We start from the raw sequence: 11,479 nt of genomic DNA on the forward strand, positions 1-11,479 counted from the left end.
TTGCTTTAGAGGCACCACAAACATGGGCTGTCCTGACCACAGATATTTTGAAGAGAACAAGCTTTGTCTGAAATCTGGGCAGCTCAGACACTGATGCAAACACACGGATTCTATCTATATGTGAGCACTTGAGCTTCATGGTTATAAATTTCGACAGTTTGCTCAACTTGGCTGCAGCATGAAATGAGTGCCAAATTGTGCACAAATTCAGGTGGTCGGAAGACCACTGTGCTTGGCACATGACTTCCCATCTCCAGCACTGCCAACAGGGCTCTCAGCAAAGCATGTGCACATGGCTGGGTGTATATGCCAGATGGCAGGGCCAGCTCCTTCATCACAATCCATCCTGGCAATATCTGGTACTTCGCCAGAAGAGGCCAGATGACATTCTGCAGCACTGGAGCGCTTGCAAGATTCTAGTCAACCTTTTGACAAAGGACCAATAAATGACATTAACTTGCTAAATGAGTTTTATAGAGGTTTACTTTCCTGACCTCACCAGCTGCATCTCCTAGAAAGTAGGAGCATTTGGTCTTGGTTTGCTGAAAATGAGAAGAATGCCATACCATAAAGCAAACCATAAATCCATAGTTCTTCCATAGTGATTATTTTGTGGACAAGTTCCAACGAATAATTCTGAGAAGTATGCAAGAACTGCTTTCTATTAATCAGACTTAAAATGGTTGTACAGGATATCTAACTCTGTAGAATTTTTCTTCCTCAGCTCAAAACAGTTTAGCATTTTTTTTCAAAGAATCATATAAGGGATATGAACAGAAGGGAACCCTTCCTACTAAGGTCATTGGTTTGCAATCCAGTTACCATGATAGCTAATAAGTTAGAATTAGGAAACTCCTGCTTTCTTTCTCCCACAATTAACTCACAATTTTCTTCTATGATATACAATGTCTGGGACAAGGCACAGAACTGTGGAATTACCATAGATGGGCTGAGGTTTATGAAAACTTCAATTTTATCAGTTTGACTTACTGGTTATTCTGCTATTGCTATTCCTCTGAGTTATAAGATTTGTACTAAGCTTTGTATAAAGTCATAGCAAAAGATCTCTGGATGTAAATCTCAGAAGTCAATTATTGTATTTCTGTTTTGGTTTTGCTAGCTAGTAGACAGACTACAGAAAATAAAATATATATTATGCTTCAGTAGAGAATTTACCCACTGTTGTGAATAACAGCAAAAAGCAGAAGAGGCCAGAAGAGAAAGTCTCTGGTCGCTTAGGTACCAATGGTAGCTCATCAAAAAGGACTGCTACTGCTTAGAAATTCTCATCAGAAAATGCCTATCTATTGAATGTGTATTGCCCTGAATGTGTTACAAAAGAAATGGTGCTGATTCAATTTTCTCTATATTTAAAAAATAAATTTTAAAAAGCTTCAATCAGCACTTTGTCAGTGTAGTTTTTACTGCCTAATTCAGAAATGACATTTTGCTTGGAAACGTGAGTTCATTGAAATTAATAACCCAACATCATTTGAAAATGAACCACTATTTAATTTTAAATTGGCCTGATCTTTTTAGCTACCCTTCTTACTACTCTCTGACATTCAGTTTAGGATATTTTCCAATACAGGCTTTTGAAAGGAAAATGTAGACAACCAGATATCACTTTTCAAAGAAGAAAAAAAAATTCCTATCAGTTCTGATTATTCAACTGTGTGGCAAATAAAAAGAAAGTTTACTTGATCTTTTTGCTGGTTTTACAAATTGTGTCACTCAGCCAGTCAAAAAACTTCAGAAAGCAGATGTTCCTATTTTCTGCTGAAGCCTGGAGATATTCAACTGAAATTTCACAGAACAGCCAAGCTGTTAGTATCACACTTGTTATCACACTGGAAAAATGTGAATTAGAATTACACATATATCAGTTCATTAGATGGTTGGAAAGAAAACAAACACACAATAGTTACTCACTGAAGTCTAAATGCAATTGTCACTAATCACAGTGAGGAAGAGAAATTAGGAACTTTGCATCTGCTGAGACAAAAGGAATAATGTACTTCTCAGGTCAAAAAAAGGTGATCAATATGCCTTTATCAAAAGTCTTTGTGACATAATAGCTTCATCACTGTACTTGTCTCATCAAGAGCAAATGTAAAAAGATATACCTGGTTTTAGTCTTTGCACATAATCTAAGCATTCCTGTATGACATTGATTATTGCTGAGTGAAGAGGAGACTCAGCCAGTACAAAAAGATGGTGCTTTATACTCTATGTCTGGGAAGCATTGTCTATGTATTGTTCACTTTTATTCTTCTTAGGCAGATGTTACACTTGATTACTGCTGCTCAGAACATGGAATATATTTGCTTGAAAAATAAAGCAAGAATCTTAAATAAAAAAGATGTATGATTGAACATATCAGACCTGATTTACAACAATTCATGGGTTATAAAAGCTTTGCTAAAGATTTGTCTTCTCTGTTTGCTGTAGGAGGTAGATGCCAGCTGGTTTAAAATGTTTGCTTGCATTTACTTGATTCCTTTCGTTTACTCTGATGTTGATTTCAAGCAAAAGAGAAAGCTGCTACTGGCATGGAATGATCCTTTATTTTTTTTCTGAGGAGGCAGGAGAAAGGGATTTCAGGTAGTTTTCCTCTTTTCTTTTTTTTTCTTTCTTTTTTTTTCTTCTTTTTTTAAGCTTCAATAATGTTCATGACCCTCAAGTTTTCTGACCTTCCTAAACACTGCTGGAGTGGTGGCAATCTATATCACTTCAGAGATGCTGAGAAAAGCTCTGGACTAAAAATGATTAGGGCACTAATTGCACAAAAAGTGAAGCACTCAGATAGTCTTGGACTGCCCTGTCTGAAGTGTTTGGCAGATGCTCTCCATCATCAAGGAGCAGACTCCCTGGGACCTTGCCTGTCAGTCGGCCTCAGGTCACCATTACTGCAGTCAAGCACATCCTATAACCCCTCCCATAAACTGGTCAAACTTTAAAATAATTTCAGTAGTACTTCCTTTTGGAGTACTACTCCAGAAACTACACTGCTTGCAAACATACTTTATCACTCCTACAGTCCTCAGGAGAGCCATCTGTGAAACCCCAGGGTTTCATAGATTATTTGACCTAAAGCTAAGTAATTTTGTTTGTAGGCTTAATGTTCAGTCCCACTAAGGAATCTGGAGCAGATTAAACCGTCCAGCACCTACCTACATGTGCAGCTGCGACACCACAACCTCAGTCCTCCAGCTTCACAGGCAAATCTGGAAACGGCCACTGAACCACCCATCGTGCAGGCACAGCAAACATCCCACCACTGTGCAGCAATCTCACAGTCATTCGCTACAGAGCATTTTCTGTCTTTGCAGGCACACATGTTCCACAGGATCCTCCAGTTGTCTGGTGTAAGTATCTTCTCAAATGAGACCCCATCTGCTGAGGCCTGCTATGGAGTCCAGCCAAAGCCTTAAGTTCCAGGACCAGCTCTGCTCACACAATCGGGCAGAAACCAGATTTACTGATAGGCATTTGCACATTTTATAACTTCTACCACCACAGGTGCATGGAATGCCAGAGAATAGACAGGACAGCATATAAAAACATAAAAGGCGACAAAAAATAATTGTACGTGGCAGAATTTATCACCTCTCCAGGGAAAAGATTCTGCCCTCTTGATCCAAACTATCTTCTGACATTGCACCTTACTTTCATCTCAAGTTTTATAAAATATTAGCCAGTGGACCACTGATTATTTAAAAGCACTGAATTATATGATACATGCCTCAACTTTTTTTCTGTTTAACACCATTTTATCATGGGGTCCACAGGTGCAAAGTCAGCAATGGATTTCACTTTGAGGATCTTTTTATTTTTTTGAGAATTCACTTTCAATTAATTGAAGAAATAGAAAAGTGTTGAATCATCCGTCATATATATACAGAGTGCACCAAGTTGTTCTGCTCAGTATACAGATAACGGGGAAAAAATATATTGAACCAATGAATTTAAATCACTTAAAACAGAGGAAAAATAAAAAGTAAATGTAGAAGCTTAGAGTTCGTATTTTAGAATTCTCTCTTGTTTCTTCACTGACTATTTCTATAATGGATGAATGGCAGAAAAATCTGTAAATAACAAATCTCTAAATAGCAGTCAAAGAGTTTTAGGTAATTTAGTGAATTTTAAACTAAGATTCAAGGGGCTGTCTCTGAGCCTGACACTCCATTATCTTTCATGTTAGTAATTCAACAGACTGCTTATGAAACTGGCATCCACCAATAAAGCCCTGTACTTTGCAGAGCTACATATTAGTCACAAGTCCTATTTATAATTCTTTATGTATTGACCCATTTATCTGGTTGCCCAAAGACTATGATTGTTCTAAAATGTTCTAAGTCCCATCCCTAGTTACTGACATGCCTTATATAACCTAAATGATGCTCAGGTAACCTGCATCTGCTTGATTCAAGCTGTGTGCTCCCAGGAGCCTTTATGCTGGATGGGCCCTGAGCACTTCCTGCAAATCCCCAGTCAAATGTTCATGCTCAGTTTGACTGAGCCTTACAGTGCACCTCTTTGCAATGTGTTCTCATCCAGCTAGTGCCCTTTTCTTGCAGCAGAAAAGAATCTTCCTTTGCAAAATGAGTAAATTTAGAATATTCCTTGAGTTCACATGGAACTAGATTTGTCTGTTGCTGTAAGTTTTTTGTATTGATGTTGTTTGCTTTAGCAATTGCTGTTCTTTGCTTTATCTTAGCTTAATATGGAGTTAAAGGGCATGAACTTGAAACTGGGAATAAATGTGCATTTGACATCCTGTTTGCTGCTTTTACTTTTTATTTCTATGTGTAACAAACAAACTGTTTCTTTTTGCAAATTCTTTTGCTCATAATTGGCCATTGTATGTAAATCTGAGTGTGCAAATGCTGTTAATTGAGAAGCTGGCTTGGGAAATAGCATTTTTAATATTCCCCTTTGAATCCATTGCATACTTATTGCATCCAATTTATCTTATACTAAGAAACTTTTTGTTGTTGTTTTTGTGATGAAGATGTAAAAGTAGAAAGGTTCTAATTCTGAAATATATCACCCAGTCTTCAACAGTCCTATTTTTTCTTCAGTATGTAGTTCACTGTCAGTAAAGCATTTATAAATTTGTCTCTGAGGTGTTTCAAAGATCTTGGGGGCATGCAGAGATACTTGATCTATACTTTCAGTCAGTTAGATAGTAGATACATGCTAATGTTCTTATCACATATCAGTCTTGAATTACATTATACTCAGTCTCGTTTAGAATTCAATGCCAAAATCACTGGTTATGGAGGTATTAGAGTTTGATATGTTTGCCTGTCTTCCACTGTAAAATTGCTCTGCACAGAAAGTGAAAAGTTCTTCAAAATGAAGGCAAGAATTACTGAACTCACTTCCCATTCTGTTATTTGGCTTATTGCAACCTTGCAAAATTTTCATAAAAATGTACCAAGTAAAAATTAAATTAACTCTTCTTTATTAATAAAACAAACATTAAAGGGGAATAGAATGGAAAGATACATTACTTATTTTGCTCGATTCACTACCTCTTACTCACTATATACTATCTACTGAGAGTTTGCAGGGATGTTTTATCACCTCCATCAAGATACAAAAACTTCTCCCATTTTCTCCCTGAGCTGACTCACTTTTGACCTGGTTACCTTCACTTTATTTCCAAAATAGTAGATAATAATGCATTAAATTCTGTACACTTTCAGACTAAGTGAGATCCCTTTGAATGAACAGGACTGCATACCCTAGCAATACTATCACTAAAATACTTGTTTCCAACTCCTCCTAAATAAAAAATATCTTGTATTACACTGAAAGCATAAACTATCATACTGGTAATTTATACCTTTTAAACGTTATATCTCAAGCTTTTAATAGGCAAATAGTTTTCTACTTTCCGTTTTCCACCAATAGATGGCAGGTGAAGCTCTAGAAAGTTATTCACTTCATACAGCATGAGATAACCTATAATTTGAAAGTACATAGCCAGCTGTAAATTACTGCTCTCTGATACCTCTTTAGATGTGATCTTAGTCCTAGCCCATCCACCTTGCATTACAAACCTTAGTCTAAATTTAGGAATAGTCCCATGATGTATGTAGAACTCTTACTTCTTTTGTCCCACTCCATTAGGTCAAACTGAAGTTTGTGCACACTGATTTCTCTCTTGGTTGAGAAGGTACTGTCAGTGTGGTGTAGCAGCTGTTACATTCATTCAGTGCCTTAAGACTGAGCTTTCTGTAACTAAACAAGAAAAACTCTGCATTCATACACATGTCAGAAATCACACCAATTATAGGCCACAACAGAATAGCTTAAAGCTCAGTGATATCCAGTTCCAGAAAAGCTAGAAACACAAGGAGGGAGTGCAGGAGGAGAAAGAGCCCACTACACTGACAAAGCTTATTCTAATATACCTCATTAAGGATGCTCCTAATGTGTTAAAATAATTATTTATATATGATGCTGCATTTTTAAAAATCCATTTGCTTTTTCCAAAACACAAAAGCAGGAGGGATTGAATCCTGTTCACATACAAGCTAAAAGGACACAGTCCTAAAAGTCACAATAAAAAAAGATGAAGACTCATGCTGAAATTGTTTTAAGGACAACAAGTAATATGTTGTAGTCAATTAATTGTAGGATCTAATTGAAAAATGAATAGAAGTGTGCATAAACCACAGGGGTTTAGGACTGCAGAGCACAAAAGGATACCTTTCCCTCTTGGCAATCTGCATTACTAAATGTACATTATTTTTTCTGCAAAATGATTTCCTGAAATCAGTCTGCCTCATAATTGCCCTGCTGTTACTGGCAGTCTGAGTATTGATGACTAAGTGACCATTAGAGCTCAGCTGGTTCTTGTATATATCACAATACCTCCTCCAGGCTGACTGAGTAGACAAATTTGATTGCTCTCATCCCTGCAATGCAGCTTTGATGATTTCTATTAATTCTCTCCATTCAGTAATCCTTACATTTTTATAAGTTAATTTAGTCTTCTGAGCTCCACTTCTAAGTGTAATTCTCAGCATAGATTCCACTGTATTTGGTATCTTCCACTGTTTTGCTGGCAACAGCAGCAAAACATGGATAAAACCCAAGGGCATCAGGAAACATCAATGCTTAGACACTGAACAACGAAGATCATGCACCTCACTCAGTGGCTATTAATCACTCTCTACCAGCAATGTTACAGAAAAGAAGGGAGGATATCTAAAGTTGATTGAAATGAACAGCTCTCCAGTGAACTGGGGAAGTTCAGAATGGCAGAATACATCCTGACCAAAACAGATTACAAACCTAATTTTGGATGACCAATTTAGGTGTCTTTGTCTTTCTAGTCCAGACAACGAAGACAAGAGAGCTGTTGGAATAACCCTCTGCAGAAAAACCTTGACTACACAGGAATCTGAACTTCCGTCTCTATCACCTCAGGCAAATACCCCAAATAAGACAACATGAATGACCCCTTCAGATACTGTACTTGTTACTGAATGTGAAACAAATGGGTGCAATTAACAACCAAATTCCCAAGAACCAGGCCACAGTATGCAAACCAGCATATGACCACAGACTTGACAGTAACACGATGCTAAGCTGCACATTATCTTGACCCTCAAATAACAGACAGAACATTCTATCACAACAGAACTATTAAATAATCAGACTGTCTCAAAGCTACACATTTGCCCTTAGCTTGTCTTTGCTTGGAGCCTCTCTCCCTGAAGAGTAAACTTTTCATTCAAATCTCAACTGAGAGCAGCCTGCAGTCAGTGAAACTGCAGAGAAAGGTCTGTAAACAATACCTGCTCTGTAGAGAACAAGCTGACCTTTATAGATGTTAAACAAAACAAAAAGAGTTGATTGATGCTGGGCAGTATCTGCTCTCCAAAATATTAAAACCAAGAAAGTCAATGGAAGGTTAGTTCATGAACATACAGTGTGATAAATAATGTCAGTGGGTGGTGGGATAGGGAAGAGGAAAGCATGATTTGGTAACATAATCAGGGAAAAAAAGCCTGTATATTAATCTGGAAAAGGAAAAAGTGTGTACTGCTGAATTCTGTTAAATGGAAAAAAAACCAAAACCAGCCAAACTTATGTTATCTAGAGCAGGTCAGTTGCTGAAGTCTTCATGACTCATTTCTTAAATTCTGATTAACACAGTAAGACATTGTAGGTTTTTAGAATAAGAAATCGATTTGTAAATTCCAACAGATAATTACAATTTAGCCACAAATGTGCTACTAATATAGAAAAAGACAATCTAACCTAGATAGCATCGTGGAATCACTTATGTTGGAAAAGGCCCTCCAGATCATCAAGTCCAACCACAACCCAACACTGCCAAGTCCCCCCCTTAAACTATGTCCCTCAGGGTAACACCTACAAATATTAAATACCTCCAGGGCTGTCGACTCAACCACTTCCCTGGGCAGCCTGTGCCAATGCTTTATAAACCTTTCAGTGAACAAACTGTTACTAATATGCAATTTAAGGCCATTTCTCCCTTTCCCCTCACTTCTGGCTTGGGAAAAGACTGATACCTATCTTGCTGCAACCTCCCTCCGGGTAGTTTTGGTTTCAGTCTGCCCGTGTCTTGTGGATCCCCATAGCTCTCATCCAGTGGTAACAGGACACAAGCGCAGTTATTTACAGACAACTACAATACTGTCTCAGAAACAAAAGGCACAACCCCACAGCACCTTTCCAATACTGTAAACTAGGACCTAACCATGTTGTGAAAGCAATGCCCAGGACAGAATTACCTTAATACAGAAGCATTTATGCCCGAAATGTAATGCTGTCCTTGTCATGGTTTTTACACACTTTAACCGTGGTTTCTAGAAGACAGCAAAAATGCCTTTGGACAGTAGAGGAGCTATCTGGCATTAAAATTTTTTGCAATGCAGGATGACTCGGAGGAAGTTAAGGATCATATTATGATTATGCAATAAATCTGCTGAGAATTTGAGATGAAAGAGTTGAGATCACTGAAGTCAAGAGGTATTTAGATTTCAGACCAGCATCTCTCCCTGGCTTTTAAGCAAAAATATAAATCAAGTAGCTCCAAAAAAATAAGTTAATCATCAACACATTTTAGGCAATTTTGTCTAAAGTGAGGAAGAGGACTCTGCTAACGAAACATGAAAGTGCAGGTACATGTCTTGGGATTAGCTATTAGGTAAGCTCTGAACAAAATTGTGGCAAAAAGAAGTAACTTTTCAGACAACTCCCAAAAGCAAAGTTATGATTACATTAGGAATCTGTGTTAAAGGGACAAAGAAGCTTGTGAAACGTGTGGAGCAATGTGTAAAGATAGGAGAGAGAAATAAGTAGTTATCCAACAATAAATGCATTCAGAAGATCTGCCATAACACTTGTTGATGTGGACTGACTTTCAGAAATTCTGAGCTGAGTTTGACAGACGCTCAGGATCACTGAATATCAAGAAAATTTACTTTATTCCTGTGCACTCTGTAACACACTGCATAGTATCCCATTCATTTTAGCTGCAGACAAATGATTGAAAACTTCTACATTTTCCTGGTTACAAACTAAAACTATTTACCATTGGTGTGGCCTCTGTGAAATCCATCAGGAGGTCACCTGGCTCCAAAGCAAATGTACTCCCAGCATCTGTGGAACTCTAAAGGCAAAAAACAAATCCAGCATTGGAATAAAGAAGCATTTCATTTCTGTAATTTTTTTGGTTATTTTTGTTGGGTTTTTTTAATTCCTTAAAGCACAGATGGTCAAAAGGATTTTAAATTTCACACCATGTTTTTCAGGTTTGGCTACTCAGGAAAGATAAAAAACATAATTACACACCTTTAAAATCCACGTGAGTAATCTTGATCCGCTGCCCACTAATGCTGAGGAAAAACTCTTATGGATTTTATCGGGGTCTTGGAGCAGGCTCTAAATACTTCCTTACACAACAAGTTAAACATATCACTACAGCTCTGCATCAAAAACTGCTTTTAAATGTAGAATTATTCCATCTAGGGGATACCTTTTACTCACAGCTCCCTCCTACCCTTCCTGAACCCTCTCCCAAGTGACATGAGCTCATCCCTTTGTGTGTTACCTTGCCACCGGGTGAAACCTGTGCTTGTCCTTCCGATGTTTGTGGCGTGCACGTTTTCTGTGACCCGGGAGATGCTGAAGACACAGGTGTTGATGCTGCTGCTGCTGCTGCCAGTGCTGGAGGAAGGTCATCTTCATCACTGCCGTTGATAAAAACAGACAGATTTTCTCATTAAAAATGCCACTGGACTTCTGACTGCACTTTTGTCACAGGAGGCACTGGTAACCTGTATGTCTGCTGCAGTGCTTTGAAGTGAAGCTCCATTTACTCATCCCTCTGAAAAGCAGCTACCTTTTCAAGTAAATTAGATTTTTTTTTAAGCTTTAAAGATTCCTTACAAATGGATTGGCTAGGTACTTCTCATCTGCAAATGGAAATCTTATGGCTATTAGGTGCAAGTAGCGTATCTGTGGATATGTATATATGCATGAGTGAATGGACTAGATGTTGGTCCACTTCAATGTTTATTCTTTTCTATGGAGGCTGGCAGTATTGATAAGAACAGATATGGTGACATCCATCCATGGTTCTGACTGCTTCATTGGCTTCAGACAACGCTAGGTTTGACACCCATTATGGAGCTAGTCTATGCTTCTATTTTCAAACTGTATTTAAAGGAATTTGATTGACTCCAAAAAGGGTCTCTTTAAAAACATTTTTGTGAGGGTATCTGTTTCCTGTCCCATTTATTCCATTTACAGAGAAAACATTTTATTTAAGATGAGGTTGCATGCTTCCCCTGGGCTTTAGGCCATCAAGCTGAACTCTTTCCATCTCACCTAGTGTCCCTACTAAATGAAAGCCAGTAAAGAATGTTATACCTTCATTTACTTTTGCAGAACCCTATTGACTACAGATCACTGGGATCAGTCAGCCCTGAGTCAGGATGCTTCCAGTTGTTAATTGCAATTGGATGGAGGTAAACAGAGTCATAATTTGGCCTACTGAAGCCTTATTACTGGGAATGATGTGTGAAAAAACTACAGATCGACAGCTTAATGCACAGTGAAAAATAATGAGAAAAATTACTTCTGCTCATAAAACAGCACTAATTTTAACTACCAATTAGGTACTCACGGCACACAGAAGGCTGCCATGCCAGCTTGACTGCATGTATCTGCCTTGCCAGATACTTCCAGAACAGAACTACACTTGATTTAGTGCCACTTGAAGGCAGCATGCCTGGACAACACAAAAACCTTCAAAACTACATGACATACAGGTTATGCAACTTTATGCTGGGTTACCTAGCAAAGTTTTTTAATTATGATGTAAAATTTTCTTGATTAATATTATCTTTTTCAAACTTCATTTTTATTCTTTCTGGTTAAGGATAGAATTCAGCACCATAGCAGGCACAGTACACAGGTTTTATGC

General features: G+C 37.9%; 1 protein-coding gene across 1 annotated transcript in view; it reads right to left on the reverse strand.

Annotated features, from left to right (window-relative positions):
- The window catches only part of EPB41L4B (erythrocyte membrane protein band 4.1 like 4B), a 164,714-nt gene that overhangs the window by 15,448 nt on the left and 137,787 nt on the right, over positions 1-11,479 (reverse strand). The window contains exons 21-22 of the mRNA XM_030943783.1: positions 10,103-10,241; positions 9,584-9,661 (exon numbers count right to left, since the gene is read on the reverse strand). Coding sequence (XP_030799643.1) covers positions 9,584-9,661; positions 10,103-10,241 — 217 coding nt within the window. The remainder of the gene's footprint in view (positions 1-9,583; positions 9,662-10,102; positions 10,242-11,479) is intronic.

This window comes from Camarhynchus parvulus, chromosome 2, assembly GCF_901933205.1.
Source record: "Camarhynchus parvulus chromosome 2, STF_HiC, whole genome shotgun sequence".
Taxonomy (NCBI): Eukaryota; Metazoa; Chordata; class Aves; order Passeriformes; family Thraupidae; genus Camarhynchus; species Camarhynchus parvulus.